The sequence below is a fragment of the Molothrus ater genome, chromosome 3 (genome assembly GCF_012460135.2).
Source record: "Molothrus ater isolate BHLD 08-10-18 breed brown headed cowbird chromosome 3, BPBGC_Mater_1.1, whole genome shotgun sequence".
Lineage (NCBI taxonomy): Eukaryota > Metazoa > Chordata > Aves > Passeriformes > Icteridae > Molothrus > Molothrus ater.
This window is the reverse complement of record NC_050480.2, coordinates 62,811,219-62,835,752: the sequence shown is the minus strand read 5'-3', so window position 1 is coordinate 62,835,752 and position 24,534 is coordinate 62,811,219. Positions and strand designations below refer to the sequence as shown.

General features: G+C 40.0%; 1 protein-coding gene across 4 annotated transcripts in view; it reads left to right on the top strand.

The window, feature by feature from the left end:
- PKIB (cAMP-dependent protein kinase inhibitor beta) overlaps positions 1-13,817 on the top strand; it is a 54,226-nt gene extending 40,409 nt beyond the window's left edge. For all 4 annotated transcript variants that reach the window (XM_036381129.2, XM_036381128.2, XM_036381131.2 and 1 more), the window contains exons 2-3: positions 9,121-9,295; positions 12,958-13,817. In XM_036381129.2, coding sequence (XP_036237022.1) covers positions 9,148-9,295; positions 12,958-13,043 — 234 coding nt within the window. In that variant the 5' untranslated portion in view covers positions 9,121-9,147 and the 3' untranslated portion in view covers positions 13,044-13,817. The remainder of the gene's footprint in view (positions 1-9,120; positions 9,296-12,957) is intronic.
- The last annotated feature ends 10,717 nt before the right edge of the window (positions 13,818-24,534 follow it).

Sequence of the window (24,534 nt, the reverse complement as noted above, 5' to 3'; positions counted from 1 at the left end):
CAAAGAGCTCTGAGACTCCAAGAACCATGTTTGAGAGAAGTGTTAGGCTGATGTTTGCAAGATATCTGAGTGGCTCTCAGACTGATACTTGCTGAAAAGGGTGGTAGAGATATTCCCATCAACAATAAGCACTACCGGAATAGCTGAAGTTGTCAACTGCTTTACCTGTCAGGCAGAATAATAAAAAACTTGGAGTGTTAGAATTACAGACTTGCTTATGACAAAGACAAGCAGGCTTTCTTGCAGCTTTCTATGGTAAAGAAAATGAAATTAGCCTTTTTTAGTATGTTAGTACTTTTACTACTCAATAAAGAATAGATTTAAGCTTACTTTGTTTTAAATGCTGTTTCCAGTCCTCTATGAGTAAGTAGCAATTTAATACTAAGTTTCACTTCATTTTTGTTGGTTTGGTTTGTGTTGGGATTTTTGCTGTGTTTTTTTTTTTTTTGGTTGGTTGTTTTTTTGGGTTTGTTTGTTTTGTTTTGTTTGGTTTTTGATTTTTTTTTTATTAGACAGAAAGCTATGAGTAATTCTTGTTCTGGAAATTGTGACTCTGCCTTGTGTGTGCTTGCACTATGAAACCAGAATGCAGAAATTAAAAACTTAAATAGGAAGGTTTTACTCAGGGAAAAGAATGGTGCATGAATTTGGTTGGGCTTTACGTTTTCCAAAGTGTTCATCAGACATAAACTATAAGACAGAGAGTATCCTCTCCTATGCTCAGGTGAAGAAATGCTGGGGGGGTGTGACTGCAAAACTGGCTAAACCCAAGTATTTCCACATCAGTCAAGTGAAACTGAGATAAGCAGGGAAGAAGTCCATGAAGAGGATGGGATGGTCTGGTCTGAGCCAGGCTAAAAAAATACAGCTTCTAGGTGTGAAGAAGAAATAATCATACAAATTAAATAAAATTAAACTGGCTTTATATATAATTATAGAATGTTACCTGGCTGTGACAAAATAAAATATCAGCTTTTATTTCCATAGCTAAATCAATAAAGTACTTCTAAGAGCTTGTCCTTGCTTTTTAGTGGAAATGGTCTCGGTCCCATGCTTTGAAGGCTTAGGAGCTTAGCAAGGTGCCTGCAGCTATTCACACTGCAATTCCTGCTTTCTTCCAGTCTGTTACTACCCAGCTGCTGGAAAGAAGTGGAAAGAAGCACAAGCTTCTGTCCCTCACCAGTTTCATAATGGAAAGGTAACCCTTTCACCAAACCCACTTCTTCCTCCTAGGGACACTCTGGAGGTCTTAATATGAAATAACAGGAACTTTTCTCCTAGGTATGGTGCTGCCTGCAGGGCAAAGAAAATGCACATCTGTGCAGAAGCTCTTATTGGAGCTGCTTGTTCTTTTGAGGGCTCCAAACAATATCAGTCTGTAAAGGCTGTCACAAATACTACATATTTGGTGGCCAAGGTGTTGTAGCATATGTCAAATTAACACAATAATTTATCCTCCTCAAAAAAACCCTGAGAAGAAAGATCCTTGGTGTAGTAAACACTTTTTTAAGTTAAAAAACTAAACAAACCTGTTATACTTTCACCTAGCTTTTTTGCTGCTAAATGTAGGGTCTCCATTGTGCCCATCTTTCTGCTCATCCTGCACCAGAGCTGGTTTCCTGCAGTGTTCCTCAGAACTGAACAAGCCTCTTCCTCCCATCTTGCTTGCCTTCCCAAGAAACTCCTCACTACTGATTTTGCTCTTCTTCCTCAGTAAAGTTCCAGAGCTCTCCTTTCTTTCCATGTCCCTTTAGCTTCCTATGTAATTTCTTTGCCTCACACAGACCCTCAGGTTATCTTTCTTCTCTACACAGAAGCACAGTTACAGCTCCCTGTGGTTTTTACTTCTCTGTCAGTCTTGTGCTCCCAGCTTTCAACCCTTTGTACCCACGTGTTGCTACCAGGAAATTCCTCTTGCTCCACAACTCCTCTTCTGTAAGCACTTCCACAAGCACTTCCCTTCCTGGGAGCATACTGTATGTACTGGTACACTCAGATTCACTCTAAGCCAGATGGAAACATCCCTCATTCATGTCAGTAAGATCTCAAGGAGATTTGGGCCTTCCCCAGTGAGAGACTTTGGGTACACAGCCATGTTGGTTACAGCACATATATCCTTTGTTGTTCCATTCCCATATATCTGCTAAATTCTAAATTCATCTTCTCACAAAAGCATTTTACATTTCACTGGGCTGATTCCTTTACTGGAGTGCATTGTGTAAGGGTACTCCAGTATGCCTCAAGCTCTTTGCTTGCCTCAGTTTTCCAAGTGGTTTTGTCGGAATAGTTTTCTTCTACAGAGCTGGCAAGTAAAGAACCGAATCCCTCGCTGCTTCTAACAAAGAATACAGATTGACATACATACGCTGGTTTATGTAGAAGACTTGTCTGTGTTACAGAAGTGTTTGTGGGATGCAGGGGGCAGCAGATGTCAAAGCAGAGGGAAAAACTTATTTGATGCTTCCCTAAGGAATTCCCAGTCAAATGGCTGAGGAGAAAGGAGATTGAAGAGGTTGGGGGATACTCATTTCCTTGTGTGCCTTTGAAAGTGCAAAAGATCATAAATAAAATTGAACTGCAATGTTGTAGTTGCAGGGACTCTTCATGGCAAGATTAGCTGTAAGAATTATTTCTAATTCTGAAATTACTCCTCATATATATTCCTGAAAGTGGGCAAAATTCTCTTGAATTTCAGGCCTGATACAAATTCTAAGAAAGGATTTAGCAGGTTGGAATTGTGTGGCTGAACTCAGAAACTGGTGTGTGCATTTGCAACAGGAAATGAAAACTCTGTGGGGATGAATGGACTAAATATAAGAGGAAGAATTAGGTTGGTCAGTTGATTTGTTACCACTGAGCTTCATTTCTTATTCCATAGTAGGGGATGTGTTTGATTTCTTTCCAGCACAGCAGATGAGTTAGAATTGAATTGTGTTTCCCATGAAGTTGACTAACATTTACGTCTGTCATTGCTCTTGGTCACTCACAGGCATTTGGAAAGTGACATGCTTGGTTGCATGGTATCGACTGCCTTCAACTAATGTCACTTCATTTATTACTCACTGCAGATAACTTATGATTCAGTTGTCAGTATCATGACCCCTTCTCCTCTCTCCCTTATTTTCTTTCACAAAGAGAAAATTGTGCCATTATTTAGAAGTGCTACTAGTTCTGTAGTGTGTTCTCCTGTGCATCAGAGCACTGTGCATACTCAGGGGTCAAATGCAGCTCACAGTCAAGCTTTCTCCTCTGTACATGTTTGTAGAGGGTGAACTGCACCATTGGTATCTGCACATCCTCCAGAAGCTTAAAGGCAGCAGGATCAATCCTATGTTGCTTTTTTTCCCTCCTTTTTATCCCATGAGTATAATATTGGCTTTATGGAAGTGATCAGAAAATTCAACTGAAAGTTTCAAAGTTCCATTCTGAGGAAAAAAGAGTCCTACAGCTTTGGCTAAATTTTTCAGATTCTGTGCCCTAAAATTATGGACTTCTGAACAAAAGGATTAAGATCTTGGGTATTCATTCGGTACTTCTGAGAGCAGGAAATGGAGGAATGGTGCAATCATGATATCCTGGTCTGACCATTTTGGTATTAAGAAGATCATGTATGGAAGCTGCTTTTGCACACTATTGATAAGGATGTTGCTTCTGGTGCAAGAGTGTAGAGCAGGTCATGTACCCAGAACAGAAGTAAATCATAAGACATCCCAAAAATATCACGTCCTATATGGGCTGTAACAGACAGACTGAAACATATGTAGAAGGACATGCTTCTTCACTGTAGATTTACTGAGATGGGATATAAGCAGTTTCCCTGCATAGGAAAACAAATATTTTTTCTGAGAACATTTTTCTTAGAAAGGCCAACTCTGTACAGGAAACCCAAATCATCTTTTTACAGAAAATAATAAAAAGTACTCTTGTTTCTAGTTTAGTGATACATTAAAAAACCTGAAAAGTAACAAAATACATCTTTTTCCTTAGTGGATCACTTCTAGTATTCATATTGTTAGCTATATTGCTTCTGCATACCCAGAAATGTGTGATTTCTTGTCCTAAGCCCTAAATAAAATCGAGACCCCTGTGTTTGGATATATATATATATGGTAAAGATGTATTGGTAAAGAACACTTGCTTATCTTTCTGTGTACTTCCCAGCAGTAGGGTTGCCAGTGTGTAACAAATATTCCTGATGTGAAAAATCACATAAGAGAAATTTTTCTCACAAAATTTATGCGAGTGCCCAAGTTACTCTTAGTCATCATCGTAATCTCTAGGCTGTCTTCCTTAAAAGCATGGATGTTCCTAGGTGTTTTTTTTCCTTTTCTGTGGTCCAGAAATGCCTCAGGATAAAGCATAATGATTACGTGAGCATGTATAATGAGAATGTTCCTATTTTGAGACCTTTGGTAAGAGGAGACAAAGACATGAGGATGCAGCTGCAGCAGAAGTGGATGTGAAAGCTTGGCAACTGCATAGCAAGAAGACGTGGTTTTCATCTCAGTTGCACAGAGGGAAGCACTTCATTCAATATGTTTTCTGTTCTCCTTACTTAGAAAGTTTTGAACCTACAGGCTTCTGGGGTAGAGGTACACAGAGAACATTCATTACAAGTAAATAAAGACAAACTAAACACCACTTGAAGGACTAAAGTTTTTTCTGAATATATTAAGATGCTGAAATGCATCTCACAGTGAGAGACCCACAAGACACAGAATCAGTCAGTCTGGTTCTGAAAGTACTACTTGGCTATTGAATTTTTCATCTGTTTTGTGAGAGGATTTCATGCTTTCCAGTTTTTTTTTCTGCTAAAGGGCACTCACAACAAACAGTGTTTGGGAAATGTAGCTTTCTCTGATAGCACAGGCAGAGACTATTCATAAGTTTTTGACAAAAGTGCCTGAATAGCAAGGAGTAATGTGTTTGGTCTTTCAGGCTCCTGCATGGAGTGGAGTTGCCACAGTGCCAATGCTGGGAACCTTTTGATATTTATTGAGGAATAGTTTGTCCTTCCAAGCAGAACAAATCTGGTGTTTTGTGTGTGTTAGACAGTAGAAAGATCAGAAGCAAAATTAGGTTTCACAAATACTTAAGGTGGTGATTTATCTATTTTCTAACAGATAAGAGTGAGGAACACTGACATTAAATGTTGACTGTGGCACCTGCTCACAACTGAGCACCCTGAAGCATTATTTCCCTCAACACAAATTGTTTCAGGAGAATTATTTGTTCTTTTCCTGTCATTTATTTAAAGAAATTCTCACCAGATTCTGAATCATTTCCCCGCAAAGGGATGGCTATGCTGTCAGCAAAAGAAGACTCAAAGACTAACAAACTAGCTGTCTTTTAGAGAAAATGCCACTGGTAGTTTACTTGCCATTGTTTTGTCTGGGGACATTTACCTGAATATCTGATAGATCATTAATTGGGTTTTGCTTTTGGCTGTAGTCAGTTTTCACAAGCAGAGCATTTCCTACCCCCATGCACACCTGGGTAGTCTGTTGTGCATTCTGGGTGATCCTGCGGGCATTTCAGAGGCACATATGAGAGGATTAATACTCTCAAAACCTCCTTAACACTGTCTTGGCCCAACAATGACCTGCAAAGTTAGTCCTGGTGATGGAGTGCTAGCTGGGATGCCAGCCATAGCCTTCAGTCTCCTAACTGGTAGATGAGCCCTTCTGGGACGTGCACCTGCCTTCCTACTATTGACCCTCTGCAGACAGCCTCCATCCCTGCCCAGTTTCCTTATACTTTTGGGTAGACTGGGCTTTCGTTACAGCAAAAAGGGAACTGGCATAATACAGAACTTTGTGATTTGGAAATCTGGCACTGTTCTTTTGGAACTGTGCTCCATTAGTCTGGTGAGCAGTCACACAGGAGAAAAATGACAACAGTAATTTGGAAACTTGGAGAAGCAACTGCACACAAGCATTGGCAACATGGCAACATTATCTTTGTCTTGGATAAGGCTGGAGCAAAATGGGTTCAGTGAAGCAGAAGATGCTGGCAGCAGGAGGAGGAGGAATGGATTTGAGAAAAATAGATGCTGTGCACACTGTAATTGTTGTTTACTCTGTGAAGAGGCATGAATAATACTGTGCTTAACAGATGCAAGGAGATGCCAGAAAGGTAGATATTTTCCAATGAATGTCTTAAAAAATGTAAAGGTAGAAACAGATGAAGAGCAGAGAAATTCTGTATACTTATTTGGATGTAGGCCTTAGAAAACACTGATAAAAGAGAGCCTCAGAAATGAAATTAAAGAAATCCCATAGAACATTAATGAACAAAATGGCATTTCTCTCAAGTATAGCTGCAAACTACTTTGAATAATGTCTGTCATATGTTGGGAGTTGAGCTTAAGTTTTTGGTTATATTGACCTATAAATGGACTTACATTTTGTAATGTCAATTCTAAGCCTCTTGGGGTCCCTCATCTTTCAAATGTATTTCGAGAACATGCTGTGCTAGTGCAGTGTAGATAGAAAAAAACAAAGGTAAAAACCCTTAATGGTAAATGTTATGTATATAATGGATGTATTTTTAGATAACTAAATTTTAATTATGGCCACCAGATGGATGGATAATGATCAGCTGATTTTCTGTCTGACAGATGTTCTAGATTTGTCCAGATTTGCATACTTTTTTATTCAAGTAGATAAATCAAAATTCACTTATGTGGGGGCACGTCAGACTGTGTCCTTCGTAATTTTCCTGGGTTGTCTAGTATTATGCACTGAAGGGAGATTACATCAGAGGGGAAAGAGATGTGCTGGAGAGGAAAGGGAGGGCTTTGAAACAAGTGCAGAAGTGCAAACTGTACTGCAGACTGTACTGCAGAAGAGAGTAGCTTCATATGGCATGAGTTGTAGACCAGATTTTCTCCATTTAAAAAGTAATAATTTAGGGGCCAAAACATCCATGCAAGAGCTGAAAAGTGGGGAGATGAAAAGTCCCAAGGCAGAGAAAGTGTGTTTTGATGTTAATGTCATCCTGTAGGTCTTACTGAACAGCAGCCTACTCACAACAGTACTTTTGGCTCCACCATATTAATTAAATGAAATTCATTATGAAATGAAATGGGCAGGAAATGCAAGCATGCTGATATTTTGGCATTGAGAGTAATTTTGACAATTTTACTAAACAAAAGGAGACCCCAAACATTTTCTGTTCTGAAGTGTAATTTACAGTCTCTTTACTTTCTGTGGTGAGCATATGAGGAAAAGGATTTAGGACACCTAGAGTTTAATAAATATGAATATCCACAAAAGCCATGAGACTGTGTATATAATCATGGATTCGTTCTCCTTCCTTTCATATTTTGTGCCAAGTGCTGATCTCACACTCTGATAGTATAATGCTAAATCTAACTGAGAATGTCAAGGCATGTTTGACCATTGGACTGGATCATCTTAAAGGTCTCTTCCAACCTTGATGACTCCATGATTTTTACTTGCTTTCTGAAAAATGTCATTCTTGAATGCCCATGTATAGCTTCTACATTTTGCCACTGATGGAAAAGTTTCATTTGGATTTTACCTGTTTTTCTGCAGAGCAGGAACCTTCTGCTAAATTTCCAGGTGAGACCTTGCCCTTAGTGCCCTTGGTTAAAGCAAGCAGTTTACTTGCATGTTCAGGTTGCCTCTCAGACTTAGCGGTCCTACTTGTGCCTTTGTTTCTTGTCAAGAAGGATTCATTTCTTCTATTACAAGTTACTTAGAGATATAAAGAAAATTAAGAACATTTCTTCTTGGTTTTGGATTGATGAAAGACACTTTGATGGAGAAAAGAAAGTATTAGAAATGGCAGGTTATTGTCAGTAATCTAAGTTCTGCCTTTCCTTCCTGCACATCAGAGCAAGTAATGTTTGATAACTATTTGTATAATTTTTTCTATCCATGAAATGAAAGCAATAATATTTTCCAAGCATGGCAGAATTTTAAAAGGGGGACTGTGATGCTCTGCTTCTTTTATGATCAACACTAACATGATTGACACTTTCCATATCCAGTTCTTAGTCTAAATACAGCCAGTTGTCAACCACAAGCTGACAGCCTTCAGTCAGATTGGTCTCCAGTACCATCTGTATCCCTTCCCACACAAAATGTTGACCATATTTACACAGAGACAACATTCCTGCTCCCACATTGCAAACAAAATTTCATTCATATGGAACAAGTAACTATTGTTTTGAATGGAGTAATGGATACCTAATTATTATAAATTGGTCTGTTAATTATCACATTATTGTGTAAATTGATTACATTATACCCTTTTGGGACTGCTAAGGGCAGTTTTCACACTCTTTGTGCCACTTGCAGCCAAGTATCCTTCTGGTCTAGGTGTTCACACTTCATCTGTTGATAGTGACCATGCAAACATCTCTGAACCTGATTGAAAGCCCATTGTAATCCTCAGTTTTCCCATTCTGCTCAATGGGCTTTGAGACAGGGATTGCAGGAGCAGAATACAGTTGGTTTCATTATTTCCAGGATTCAGTTATTTATTAGATAGAAGTCACATGCTCAAGTGAAGGTTAAACCAGGCTAACAAGCAGCAGAGGAAAACAAGTGGTTTGATATGTGAAGGATAAAGAAATTCTACAAAGAGTTTCATTTTGTGCTTTGAGAGGTCATTTTATGTAGTTTGCATCTTTGTGAAATGAGTTTCTTCTAACAAGATTCTAAATAAGAATCTGAACAAGATTCATAATAAGGAAAACATGCTTTACTTCACACAGACTGTATGACAACAGAGTTTTAGTTTCTTCCAGGTGGTTGTATGGCAAAACGCTTAAAAGAAGAGAATAGGTCACAGTAAAAGGGAGATGGCTGGCAGAAACAGCTGTTGCTGACCCTATTCACAGTTTTCTTGTTGGTGCAGAGTTGTTTATTGTGCTAGTCTGATGTGCAAATGGCACGGTAATGACATGCACAGACACTCTTGTATCCTCTTCAGGGGAAGAAATAAAGCTTAAACACTCAGTATTGAAATGTATTGTTTTTAATAACAAAAGAACCATTGGGCAAAGCCTCTGGCTATTGGACCATTGAGCAGGTGATTAGCATCCATCAGGCTACAGCTGTTTTCTCCTTCTGTTTGTTACATATGCAGATGTTGCTATGAGGAAAGGAGTCAGCAATGACTGATGTAGAGCCTGTGGTCACAGATTTTGCCTCATCAGGACGGTCAGGCCGCCGAAACGCCTTACCAGATATCCTGGGCTCTCCTGCTGGTGCTGGGACTTCAGACCTGCCACACAAACTGGCTGAGCTCTCTGTTTCAGAAGGTAATGGCTAGGCATTCAGAAAAGGACATTTATATGAAGTCATCCTTTGCTTTTTTTTAAGACTTCCACCACCGTGCAGTTTTGTTACCAATACTACTATTCCTTTCATCATTTAGAATTAAATTCAGCCTTCCAAAGCAGTTATCACCTGTGCCTCCAGATGAGACAAGTTAATATTAACCCATATCCATCCACAGATCCAGTGTTAGCGGCTTTAGGGAAACAGCTCAATGCTGGGAACTGAATTCCAGTTCCCTTAAGGGTGAGAAAACACAGTTGTGTGTCCGGGCAACTTGGAAAACACGTGACTCCAGCTATAAATTCCAGTGTACTACTGCACTGAGATAACTTTGCATAAGACAGCAGAGCTGTGCTGTTGGTACAACGACAGCTCTCAGAATATACAGGCATATACATTAAGAGTAGTGTTTATAGTATTTTACTCCTGCTTAGCAGGCTTTCAACTTTGCTGTCTGAGACCAGTGTCCTGTTTTGCCATGTCCTCTAATTTGATAAGGTGCTCTGTTGATATAGCACAGGTCTAAATCAACACCAGCTTTGTGAGTTCTTTTTACTTTCAGAGTAACTTCGGATGAATTTTTAGAAAAATTCTGATTTCTAATGCCTAAGAAACAAAAAATATGGACTGGCCCTAAGCATGGTCTGTTCCTATTTTTTTTAATCTGAATCAGAATTTTTTTCAGAAAACCTTTTCTTCTCATGCCGATCACTGTTGCTGTTGTGGTGCCACCACAACAGATGGTCCCATATCCAGGAGCAGTGATGGTATGAGAGCAGCAAAGGGGAAAGCAAGCCTGTGCTAAGGTGCAAACAGTCCATGAATCTGAAGTAGATCATTAAAGAGATTCCTAGTCTCCAGGGTTGCATATCCTCCTTTTACAATGCCCAGAGAAATTACAGGATGCTAGGTGGACAGCCTCCTAAAGCACTGTAAAGGCCAGGAAGAAGGATTTATTTGATCTCAAGTTGTTATTTTGGTGATTTAATTTATAGTCATGTGTTGAGGGTTCTGTAGTCTAAACCCCACATGGGCCTATCTACTGCTGAGCATGGAGGAAGAACATTTCTTGGAGGAGTGAGAAAGGTGGAATGACCATATCCTGACTTGAACCAGAAGAAGTGAGGAAAATAAGAATCTAAATGGATTCTGGAAGAAGGTACTATTTTGTCTTGAGGAAACATTTTTTCCTATAAACATGAAAATTATGTCCCTGCAAAACAAACAGGAAAGAGTGCAAAGTCTTTTAATAAGAAAACTTATTGCATGGCATAAGATAAATATCTAGCCCTCCAGATGACACAATAGTCCTCCTCTCCTGGTCTCCATCCAATTCATTAAGAAGAAGAAATGAAACACAACTATGTTAGTTTTAGCAAAATGTACTGATGCTTTCTTAGAAATACAGGACCAGCACTGCCAGGATTTGAAGAACAATTAAGAACCTGGAATTGTCCTTGGCTTTTGTCATTGACATGTGCCAGGGCATTTGGAAGGCAGCATATTCTGTTATCAGCAGTTTACAGTAGTGATAAGAAGTGAGTACAGAATGCAGTTAGGTCCACTCTGACAGCTTGGGTGCTTTCTGGGGATAGGAAATCCACAAGTATCAGATGGGAATTTCAGCTTCATTGTGTTGTAAGTTAAAGTTTTGATGAGACAGCAAGCAAACTAAGGAGAATTCATCAAAATGGAGAGACAGTTTTGAAGTTCAAATGTGGTGGCAGGGAAACAGTTTGTGAAACATTTGGGACTCTAACAGGCATTTCTTTTGTCTATTTCTGACTTTAACAATAAGTAGTTTAAAAAGGAAAGTCATTTGCAGCTCCAAACAAAGAAATTAGATAAATGAGAGAAGTGGAGAAGATGGAACATGTGGCTATATAAAGTATGCCCTATTTTGTTGCTACTCTCAAATTCAGATTCAGTGAAGATTATGGGAAATGGTGATGAGGACTCTCCATCTTGTTTCAAATTTAGCTAATGTTCATTGGATCATACATTTCCTCTTTCTAAAATGCTGTCAGCTACTGTGAAAAGTCAGGAACAGGATGTGCTAATACTTGCTGGTTTAGAAGAGAAAAGAGACTTTGCTCTATTTTTTTTTTTTTTTTAATACACAAGGACCATACCTGTATGATGTAAATATCCATGTGCTCTGTAAGCCACATAAAGTTGACATTCTTGTGACATGAACAGAAGATATCCTGGCACCAGCTATTTATCTTGGAGCCTAACTCTGAAATGCAGACCATCTGTATCATATCTGATCCTCCTTTGGTGGTGTGTAAGTTTTGGAGTGCTGAGACTTTCTACAGGTGGTCTGGAACCACGTTGAATAGTTGATAGGTGTCACTGGTGATCCAAAGAGGAGGCTGCAAGAAGTTTGAGAGCAAGAAGCTATACTGGTCTTCCACATTTGGTAACCTGTGTTAGGGCACCATTCTGCCAATAACACTCAGCAGCTCAACTAGCACCTATTGCACTCCAAAGTGCCACCAAGTATGAGGTTAGATTTCCTCTAACAAACTGTTTTCCTCTGCCCTGTCTGAAAGACTCCACTGATATTAGATGTCCAGCTTGCACAGAAAAAGCCAAGAGAGGATATTACTCTGTCTCCCTTTCCATAACAGTGGTGTGCTGCATAAGGCTGGAGGGTGTCAAGTAACTCGGTTCTTTATTGCTATATAACTCCAAAGCCTCTGAATCTCTGAGCAGACTTAAAACATCAAGTAGTTTCTATCAAGGGCTTTAGCTGATGAATTGTGTACAGCATTATATATTTGCTGTAATATGTAGAGACCAAGATATATAACTTTTTTGGGTGTTTTTGATATTTTATGGCAAGTGAGAAAATGTACCCCTTAGATTATGACTGTGGAGGAGATGGAGGAGTATAAAGTGGAGGACTGTACAGCCAGATGTGCTGAGCAGGCCTCTCCTTGTTCCCAAAAGCTATGGGCTGCCATAGGTTTGGGTATGCTATTGCCACTGGTGCTACCATGTGGGGCTTGAAGGTAATGTGAAAATTATTATTATGGTTTGCAAGGAAACCAAGGCAAGAGGAGTTTCTGCTTCTCAGTGAGTAAACTTGATCAAAAGAAACAGCATGGAACAGTACATATAATGACTGGGGAGCTTTTATTTATACCAGTCATGCAAGCATTCTACTCTAATCTGTGGAAAAGTGAACTTCCACTTCAGAGTAACAAAAAATCTTGGGAAGACAGGGTAAATTCACATAGGTATTTCTTGTCAGAGAAGGTCAGACAGAACACTGGCATGTCCATAAACTGAAATATTATCTACCTGAGACCACACAGTGCTCAAAGGAATGTGATGTTTTAATTTGATTTTGGAAATTACCCCCCCTAAAAAAATAACAGTAATACAAAGTCATTTCCAATCTACTTTTTACAGACAAATGCAGATTGATCAGCCTGTGCAAGAAGTGGGAAAATCAACACCATCAGATGCCTCTCAAAGTTAATCTCTTGAGTTAATCTCTCTTTCTAAAGCACCCATGACTGTGGTAGTAAAGAGCCAGTCCAAACAGAGATGATCAGTGAATCCAAATAAAAACACATTAAAAAAAACTGTGAGAATGTGCATGGTATAAATGTTTAACTCTATCTCTGTTTAGATGCAGGAGCAGAGGGTGGAGAAGTGTCATCATCCAAAGCCTTGCTGGAAAGTCAAGAGGCAGAAGGAAAACGCAATGATTCCTAACACCTAAGGACTCCTGGGTTAATGAATCCCATCAACAGACTTCCCCGTTTCCCTGTGTCACCCCTTATGAAGTGTGGTAGCAACTTTAGCAGCACAGACATGACTTGCCAACACACTTGTACCTAGATGATTATGTGGATGGCATACAGTTCTTTCCACTGTCGTCATCCTAAAGCAATGTTCTACATATCCAAATAGAAAGAAAACTAAAGAATGTATCTATCTCTTGTTTTCAGTTCTCTCTAGTTTTGGTTATAGCATTCATCCTAACTAATCTTCTTTGACAGTTCCAATTAATATACCTACCAGGAACTAATCATTATTTCAAAATAAAAATTCTGTTTCTTAATTTCCCAAACCAGTTTCTTTCTCTCTGGCACAGAGAAGTGTTCACTCCCCACAAAGAGATATTAAGTATATATTAGATTACAGACATTATCTGTAATTTATCTCCTGAGATTTTTGTTCTCATTTGACATATGTAGATGGGTGTGAGAAAAAAATTAATTACATAAAATAAAATTTTCTCCTACTCCTGTCGCCAGAAGGTTTTATGAACTACATAAACTTCAGTGTTTGTTTTCAGATTCTCCTTACCTCTGTTTGATTATGGCAAATTATCTCAGTTCTCCCACTCTTAGCAATCTTGCCACTTCGGCCATTCATTTTCATGCTGAATATTGTAGCTTTCATGTGTACCTAAAGTAAAGTAGGTATGTTTGTATATGATGAAAACTGTTTAATCTCACTGTGGAAATAAATATCTATAATATTTTCTGTCTTCAGTTGATTTCTTAATGTTCCTCCCGTAGGACAATATCTAAAACCGAATAATTAATATTTCTTTTATTTCATCTGTATTTTGCTTTCTTGTCTGCTGACAGTGAAAAATGTTTCAATCATTGTGATTTTCACAAAAATTTTAGGCAAAGTTTTTTCTCTACTGAAAGGACTTGTTTTGTTTTGGCAGCCATGCTCTTGAAAATTGGCATTCATTCCCTTGTTGTAGGAGATTTAAGATTCAGGTACAAACATAAACCGCCACAATTCCTCAAGCAGCAGCCACTTACGTACAGCATGAAAACAGCAGAAGCATCTCTGATAGGTACATCCCACATGTGACTGGTATTCCATCTATGAAATATTTGTGTAATCTAAACCTGGCAGAGAGCTTGTAAGGCACAACTTTCATTCCTACTGTGCATTTACTCATACCCTGGCTTTTTGGGACCATTCAATAAAGGATCCAGTTTAATTCAACTGAACTGACAATTAGTTCCCTCCTCTTAAACCTGTTTTCATTTAACAAGTGCAACATCCCAATTTTTTTTTCCAATTTTGAAAGGTAAAATAACCTATTCCACTGGATCAAAACAGGTGGCTTAAGAAAGGGTCGGGAGTGAACTAGCTGATACTAGAGCACCAGAGCCGAAAACCACAGTGGAGAGGGACTACGAGATAACTGTATTTGTGGTACACACTCTTCTTCTGGGTTGTAGTCCCATTCTCCTGTACCAGCCTCCTTTACAGCATGACAGTACATAAAAATGGTAAATTAGAGGAAGCTGTGGTGATCCCATCAATATCAAGATTATGAGTATCACTGAAACATAAGTCCTTATATGCTTTGCTCTTTGGGTCATGGCGTATATCAAATTCTGCACTTCCTTCACACTTACAGCACTGGATAAATTTAGTTTCTTCTCTGATACAATACAGACATTGAAATTTGGGTTACAGGAATAGATACTTCAGGTACTTTGTTAATCTAAGCTAGTTTGAAGTTTTCGCTATAAAAACACTAATTATGAACCAGCTGAATTTAGCAAATTATTCATGTGCTAAATTCTATGTAAAAAAATCCCCAATCTATAGCTATATACATAAAAGGCATTAACTGCTCACAAATGCAAGTTGTCATCTTATTGCAGGGGTTCCATACTGTTGTCTACTTACCGCAAAAATTTCATACCTTCTTCATAGTTCTTGTGGGCAGCTCCTCAGAGCACTGACTCTTTCTTCTTCACAAAGTAGCCAACTGACTCTAGTTCCCTTCCAAAGGCGCGAACCCACTCTTTTATAGCACTCTTCTTCTCACTGGGTACAGCTGTGGCCTGTTAAAGTCAGGCCTGTTCCTAATATTTGATAATTGGCCCAGCTGCAACTCCTTAGTAGTAAGATTACTTTCTACACTATCCTTATTTTCTTATATTCTATCCCCTTACAAATGTATAATTTATAACTAGTCAAGAATGCTTGACACCTGGGGGAATTTATTGTAAGCACTCAGGTGTTTACTTTGTACTTGAGCTAAATAAACCTGCCTTTGAAAATATGTTGCATATAAAAAAGAATTTTAACAGCAAATTTGAAAAAATGCAGTAGTAAAAATTAAAATTTAAAATGGAATTTAATTAAAAGCAGGATGAACATTTTTAAAAGATCTGTAATATGTTATGTGTGTATTATCTAACTGCAAATTAACCAAGTTACAAATACAGAAATGCTTCTTTGCCATGTGCATGTACGGTTTGTGTCTAAACAAGTATTAGTCTAGACTGCATGAGAGATCTCTTTTCTAGTTAGTTGTAGCAATAAGAATATTAAGTAATGCCTGGATTTTACCAAATTTCTCTAGTTATGAGCCAAATGCATATTTCTGACCACTATAAACTGACTCACAAACTGACTGATGTAGAAGACATTGTACTGTATGAACTTTGGTCTTCAGAGCAGAGTTTATTAGTTGTGCATGATTCTTGCCTCAGGCAGAAGGGAGCTCACCCCTTTAGGCTGTGTGAGGGGCTTTGTGTCATGCTGGGTACTCTGGGGCTTGGGCAGAGTTACTGTCTTAAGCACAGCTGAAGTTGGGGGAAGCTTTGGTTCATTTTCTTGTTAGTGTGCTGAAGACAGATAATAGTCCTACTAAACTTTGGCTGAGTCTGTAAAGAACAAATGAAGTGGTTCTGAATATGTTTGTCACTGAGCCAGTTTATCCAGTTTCAACCATTATGCAGGCTGTACCAACCTCCCTTAGTTCAACTAATGGGTAATTGAGAACACTGCATTCTCTTGGTTCACATGGCCACAGTGTTATGGCCCTGAATCAACTGGGTATTTTAAAACATGCTTGACTTAAATGCAGACAGGTTTCACAGCAGTCAATAGAACTACTTAGGTGCCTAAAATTGGGTACATACTTAATTACCTTGATAAATGACAGCAGTAAACTTCTATTAAGGCTAATCTGGTATTATAATGCATTAATCCCAACTTCCATTCCAGCAAGTTTGGAACAGGTAATAGCATCTTTTTCATCATCTTACAGCACTATCCTGGGCTTTCACAAAGCAAAGAATTTCATTTTAGTACCAAGCAAAAAAGGTAATTTTGTTGTGCCCTGTGGTGGTGTGTGATGTAACGTTGTTTGATTTGGTCTGGTTCATCCTGAATAGTTTCCCCCTCTTTCCCTGGAAATCCCCAATTTCTTATCGTTATTTGTCTATCATGTTTCCCCTCCCCTATCCATCAGATGTGTCTTGTTGTCCCCACCCCTGGCCTTTGTCCATCACTTGGCAGCCCTGCCTTTCCTTCTAGAACCTTCTCCCCAGGGTGTCAAGTGATTGGGCAAGGGCAGGGACCCCTCCCCAGTTTTTTGCTGATTTGTTAGCCTCATGCGTTCATCAAACTATGTATCAGTTTTTCCATACCCTCATTTGCTGTCGTGTTGCCCCTCCCAGGCCCTCCCCCTTCCCTTATAAGCTGTCACTTGCCCTCAGTTCGGTGCTCAGTCCTTCTCCCTCCACCCTGCTTCTTCTCCCCCTTCGACCTTCCTCCAATAAACCTGCCAACCCTTCCTGAAGGCTGAGTCCTCCTTTCCTTGCCTGCGCCTCCCTGCGTCTGCCGCCCTCCTTTGCTCTCGCATCGTGGATCTCTTCGGGACCCATAGGCGCGATAGGAGCTCCGGGCTCCTCAAGCGCCCCTTCGCCGCTGATCGGGGCTGAACGTGAGCCGGGCAAACTCATCACCCCAGCACCGCAGCAGTGCCCATATTTTAGAACATAACTGGGCAATTATCCATTCTTATCCACTCAGCATGCCAAAAAAAAAGGCAGGAAGTACCCTTGTAATTTTATTGTGCATATCTAAAACAATTTAGGTATTTTGAATATATAGAAAAATTGCCTTGATGTTTTCCAGATATCATTAAGAAATTACAACTGGGCTTGGTTACTTAAAAATTACAAGAGAGCAGTGGCTATAAGAGGCTTAAACTACCCTTTACCATTACTATCATTTTACCTACCACGATTAGTAGGCTAAATAGCCTTTATGTATCACGCACATAAAGATGAATACTTCAAGATTTAGCAAATTAATATTAGTTCATATTCCTCTCTTCTGTCTGCTAGTGCTCTGTGTGTGATAAAGTCTATGAAACAGAATTGAACAAAGACTTGTCCATGGATTTCTCCATGTGTGTTCAGTGAGCATAAGCCCCAGAGAGTGGTGAGTGTGGGTTTCCCTGGGTCCAGACAGCACAGACCAGTAGGGCTGAGCCCACCGGGACCCCAGGGCACTTGCTCTGAAGCAGAAATAGCAAAGGCTTAAACTGTCCTGCCATCTAGTGGGATCCTGAGCCTGCCAGTAGGCTGTGCAAGGCAGTGAGGGGAGACACGTTTAAGAGACCTCAAACCCAGCTGCTAACTGGGCTGATGAGAGGCAGAATGTCTCTAGCATGTCCAATACCGTTCACTTCAGGAGTTTTGCTGTGGGCCCAGAACCTTGGTGCCTCTGTATACAGAAATCCATGTGATTGCAAGCAGGAGGCATCTTGTGTTTCAACCCATAAACTCATACTGTAAAACAGGTGTCTGAGTCTGGCTTGCAGCCTACCTTGCTTTAGGTGGCCACTCTGCAATTTGGGCTTGGGTACAAATCCCACCACAGATGACTGTTTTCACCGTTTTTAGGTGTAATTGTGTTTCATCTTCTCAACCTGCATCTTTTCTACTTTCGTTAGTGAGTAGCAATGATTACTGAGAGCTCTTCCTTTACTGTCTTGGTTTATTTCCCTCTTCAGCCCAGTGGGGACCATCCCAATGGATGTAAGCAACAGGAAGCCTGAAGGCCGCCACTTCACCTTGGCATGTGCCACATCCTGATGCCAGATCTCTGGATTGTAGTGCAAGACTTACATTTGATAAATAGTGTTGTGGGGTTTCATGGTTGTTGTTTGTGTGGTTTGCGTGTCTGTGTGTGTCTGTGTGTGTGTGTTTATTTCTTTGTTTGTTTGTTGGGGGGACAGGGGTTACCTGTGTGCTGTGGGCTTTCTGTATTAAATATATTTATAATAATTGCTTGCAATGTAAAGGCCCTGATGTGAGGATTTGGACAATCTTACCAGTGCTTCATTCCTGGGGCTCTGCTGTGCAAGGATTGATGCTATAAATCCAGAGTTTATCACACAATGTATGGGAAAGCTAATCTGTGAAAGACTAGCTTGACCCTACTGTGTAGGGCTTTCTGTGCTTTTATTTCCAGACTCCTCGGGCATGTTTATCAATGATATATCAGCAGTGTAAACCTAAAAAGAAGGAGCATGTGAACTGCTGCTAATGCCCAGCAGTATTCCAAAAGCAGTTTCCCAGTAACGCACCCAGTTTCCTAAGGGTGCAGCAGCATTCCCGAGGGATGGGCTCCGCAGCCGTCAGGCGGCACCACAAGATGGCGCCCGAGCCCGCTCCAGCCACACAGCCGGGCCCTCGCCTTCCTCACAGCCTCTGTCCGGCTCCCGGCTCCCTGGGCACGGTGGACTTCGGATCTCCTTCCGGACCTGATTCTCCGGATCGCTGCCCCGAAGAAGAGCGGGGGCTGTGACAGCGCCGCGGGACGGAGGACGGGACTCCCCCGGGCGCTGGCGGCAGAGGGCGCCCTTGCCTGGCGCGGCCTTCGCTCTAGCGGCTGCTCGTCCCCACACGGGCCCTGGGCGCCGCAATTCCCGCGGCTTCCCAAGCAAGGGGATGGGGACTCAAGAATCCAGTCCTATCCCGTTCCTTCCTTCCCTCTTGATTTGTCCTCTTATTCCGTTCAAAGCTTATACATCTGCTCCTTTCCTGTCTTCAGTGCTCAGCCCTTGCTTCACTCACACCTCAAGCTCAACATCCAGCGTTAGTTCTTTCAAAACTCCATACAAGAAACTAATCTCTTTAATTACCTCCATATTCACTAAAATAAGATGGTAGAAAGACATTTCTGTTCCTCTCACAAAGTACTGGGTAAATTTTACTTTATCAGACAGATTCATGAGACACCCTTGAGCCAGGCCCAGAACGGCCCTTGTCTCTTACACAGAGACAGGGAAAGCTTCTGTGGAAAACAAATAACATGTCATTATGCAAGTAGAGGTGCTGTTGCAATCTAAAAAAAGTGCTGAAATAAGTTTCTTCCAGGCATCTTCTTTCAGACAGCCTTTGAACTTTGCATCTTTTTTTTTTTTTTTTTTTACAAAGGATGAAATGAAATGTTGGAATGTAAGAAGGAGTATATTTAAGGGAGGGAAGACAAAGGGCAATGAGGTGGAGTTCAAGGCATGACAGTTGCACCATGTTTCTGCTCCATAGCCCTTCTTTAATCAGAGCATCTGAGCCAGTCATGGTGCGAGCAAGTCAGCCTGGTCCTGCACCCTCCACTGGCTCTGGACTCTGGATGTTTTGAGCTCTGGGTGCAAGGCTGATCAGTCACTCAAGAAAGTTTCAAAGGTCTGGAGGAAGATGCTATTAGAAGCCTTGTTTAAATATTACAAGATTAGTTAATGATTTTGACCACAGAGGGTCTGGTTTATGTTTACTGTTGCCACACTGAGGGGGAAACCTTTCATAACATGTACACATGAATGTAGGGAATTAAAGGAACAGTGGCAGTATCTATAACTCCCTACTGGCACTTAGTGCAGTACAGTCCACAAAGTGAGTCCCATGATGATTCAGGCAGGGACTACATGCCTGCTTTCCTTTCTGTGTATATCTGTACTTTTTCCTATAACAGACTGGATTTGGCAAACTACGAACCTACACTTAGCAAGTAGGATGTGTTTTTAAGTTTCCTGGTATAGACTTGTCTATTGTGACCAACTCATGTGATTTCTTGCATAATCCAGGATATAGAACTTCTCTGAATTACTTCCTGCATCATGCCCAATAGCTGTGGTTGTTCACATAGTTTACAATTTACAGGGTTGAAAAGTCTTGTAAGGCAGTTTGAAAGCTAGCCAAAGGCTTAAGTCTCCCCACAGCTAATATGCACTTCATTTTCAATATAAATTTCTGTAGGTCTAACTTTCCTTCAGTGACTGGAGTTTTGTGTACCAGACTGAAGAGACCACCATTTCTCTGGATTGTCTCCAAACATCTAGTATGACCAAAATTTTCCCCAAACTTGTCTTGGTTGTAGTCCTTATTTAAAGCTAGTTATGAGCTATCGTAACCCTGCAATGCTCAAGCTGGTCTAAAATTTTGTGTTTCAGGAAATTTATGTATTTAGACTCATGAAAACTCAGCAATGAGTCAGGGTTTGGTCACAAACCAATATGTAAAGCAGGGATATGGTAGCACTCTTGAATGAATCAAGTTAGGTATGTAATTCCAGCTAGGTCACCCAGCATGAGGTTTCATTTCAAATGCCTGATCTGTATCAGGCATTTATTCATCCGTGACAGGCCCATAAATTGATAACCTAATTAAATTATTTATCAAGACTGGATTTCATATATTTCTCCAGATGCACTACCAGTGCTCTTTAAAACTTCTGAGGAAACAGTTTGCTCTGAGTGAGAGATTCCAATTTAGAGGACACAAACCCAGAGGAGTGTGGCTCCAGCTGCATCTGGGAGATCATATCTGGCTCCAAAAGGCTGTGACTGTGTCCTGTCAGTCCCTAGCTCAGTGGAAGAGAGGAGGACCTTAGTAATATCCAAATGCAGGTAGTTAATGAGCTGAGTTGTAACTTTGCAACTGTTTTACAAATCCAGTAGTTGTTCTCTTAAATTCTTGAATTCTTGAAACTCAGTGAAATAAACCTGATTTTACTTCTTGCCTAAATCTCAGCTGGCACTGAGAGTGATTTCAGTATATTATAGAAAATCGAGTGCTTCAGATGGACAAACCAAATGAAGGTATATTAAGCCATTCCAAAAATTTCTTAAATTCAGCCCTGCAAATTGCACAGTTGTTTCTTGTTTTGCTGAAAGGATTTACCTTGGGATTGATTAGCTTGAGATTCATTATACTGAACTCCAAATACTCATGCTTATTTACATATTTGACAGCCTCCATGGCGTATTCTAGGGCTACAGAAAGAGAACATGATATTTGTGATGTATGACAACTTATACCTTTAACACTGTAAAATTTATATTGATGACAAAAATCATTCCCTCCTTTGCTATAATACAGAGTCCTTGGACCTTAATACAGAGGGTCTTTCTGCTCTAATAATATTCTCACTAGTCTTCCCTGAACACCAAATCTACATGTCTCTCAGAATCAGCTGCAACAGGTGAAATGCAAGTCACCTAATCTCTTTAAACCTATGTGCTATTTTTCCATTCCTTCTAATAAGAATTATTTTAATTTAATATGTTCATAGTATTCACATGCCTTCTAAATTTCTCTGAGTTATTATTACTCCCTGAAATAGTCAGGTTGCTTATTTAAACAAATTTGTTTCTTGCTTCCTTACGTATACCCGTGCTGAAATTTTAAGTCTGGAAAGCTGATTTCTTGTATTGATTTTTTACAGTAACTAGACAGCTATTGTAAGTGACACACAGTATCAGACATTTCTGTTACAGTTCAAAGGCTTTTAAATAGTTTTTCTATTCTTAAATGTAAAAGAAAGCAAAGACAAGTATTAAAATAACAAAGGCCTAATGGCACAAAATTAAAGGAACTTCATCTTCAATAAATTGAACTGGGCGCCAGGAGAGTGGCTGGCTTTAATGCAGGCTAAATCTTTGAGGAAAATGTCTCACTTGAGTAATCTAAATGTAAGTGACACAGTAATATTAAACAAGAGATAACAACCTCCCAAATGCCTTTCAGAAGCAGAGAACACCCTGGAGATATTTCACAGCATTTGCTTACTTTAAATCGTTGTCAACCAGCTGTCCTCCCAGCTTAAACCAATCTAAATATATGTCTAATAGTTCATAACGAGGTATTAGTGGGTGTTTGCTTTCCATGACTCTCCTAAAAATCATGTCACACCAATTTGTAACAGAAGAGAGAGTCTACAAGAATGAAATGCATGATCACAGACCATTTAGTTTTCACCAATTAGCAACCAACACCAGAATTAGACCTTAACATGACTTGTGTCTAATGCTAGCCTGTCCTGGCATTATTTTGCTTGAGCTTTACAGTGGCAGAAAACCTGCTGAACATGTACCTAAGTTTTGTTCAAGATATGTCATGCTCTTAGAAAGGATATTGTAGTAACATGTCTTTCCTGATCCTGCCTGCACTTTGCCTTACCTTGCACCTCACCTATCATCTGGTCCAAAGCTCCAGCAAAGCCCTTCCCATGGCATTTACACAGCTCAAAACTGGATTCATACAGATGCTTTGTACCTGGGGCCATTCTGTGACCACTTGCTTGTGCAGCTGCATAATTGGGTGTCTTCTCCATGAGGCATTTATCTCTTTTTGAACCTGAGATTTCTAATTAGCTGTCCATTGATGGAGTAAATAAACCTAGGTATTTTCTGTGACTCACCAACAGCACTGAGATGGTTTATTTTTATTAGGAAGATCAGCAAATCTCTTAGACAGCTAAGAGACATATACAATAATTTTAGTTAAGAACATTCTACTGCCCTGTTTGACGTTATGTTTTTCTGCAGCTCCAAAAACAAAATCACACTCAGACCTGAAGAATCACACTCATCCTGTCTGATACAATAGCCACTAAACTCTTTTCATTTCTTTATTACACTGAGATCAAAGCTGCACAAAGATTTACAGCAGGACTTCAAACAAACTTAAAATTTGCTGAGAATACCCTAGCATGCTGTCCATAAATAGAGGAAACTTCTTTCAGCTGCACATTATTTTCAGTTTCTTTAATTCAAAAGTAGTTCCCTATATGTTTCATAATACAAAGAATTTAAAGAAATGCCTAAGTGAGCTAGGACCCTGAATCCTGTTGGCTTTCAATGGAATTCAATTCCTAAAAGGCTTCTGAATACCTACATCTGCTTTTGTACCAGGGGAGTTAGGCCCTGGTATCACTGCTGCCCTTTGTTGCACATATGGGTACAAGATGTTCTGCAGTTCCTGGACCTTCATTGCCAGAAATGTTTGAATAATACAATCATCATTGCATTATCTGAAGGTCTTATAACATAGTATCCCCTTAACATAGTATTCCTGACTATTGTACTACAAAGATGGTGAAAAGACAGAGATTAACTGAATTGGTGTAGCAAGAGAGCCGTGCCTGCATTATATCCAGAGAGGGACAGAGAAGAAGTTTTACTTTTCTACAGTGAGACACTAAGCCTTTAGTGACTGGCTGTTGTGGTTAGATGCTCAGCAGTTCCTGACACAGATTATGAGGAGTCCACATATGACAGAACCTCATGGTCAGACTTTTCTACTTCAGCACCTGGTAACCATCTTGTGGTGCTCCTTTCCTCCCCATACCCCTCACACCTTTTTTTTTTTTTTTTTTTTTCTGAAGAAGTAATGTTTTTGTTTTCTTTTGAGTACAGAATGAAGGCTGAATGAGGCTGACAGCCTCATTCTCTGAATGTGTGAGAGCATATGAAGCAGGGATATAACAGGGGGGAAAAGTAGCCAAAATCAGTTTGTCTGTCCTATATCTGAAGGCTGAAGGTTAGAGCAGTCTCACTAGATGGCCTTTGGAAGCAAGGATTACTCATTACACAGGGATATCTTGCTGCAGAATTTTCATCTTTTAAGCAGACCTTGTACAGGGACTGCAAATGTGCCTACTTACACTGCTCGGGTGGTGTAAAGGGTTTAGTGTAAAGGAGAATGAATCCCTGGCTGTTCAGAATTGCCAGAGATACTGTTTGTCACAGGAGTACTCAGTCTGTTAAAATCATCCAAGTACTGACAGCACAAAAGAAACTCCAAGCTGGTATCCTGTGCAGCAACCCAAAATGCACACCAGGTCCGTGTGTTTCACACCAAGATCTCTGTTTCAGCCATAGCAAAGCATTTGTGTCACTCAAGATGACTTGTTCTAGTTTTTGACATTAGCACAACTCTTGCATAAGGCTCCACAATCAAACACAGGGCATAAGATGCTATGGAAAACATTTTGAACTGTGGCTTGTCACCGCACAAAGGAGTCAGTAATGTAACATTTCCTACTGTTGATTTACCCTGGTTCCAAATCATCACTAACGCATACAGGTGGGATCTCACCATCATAACACATGATGTGAGGACTCTGGCAACCTATC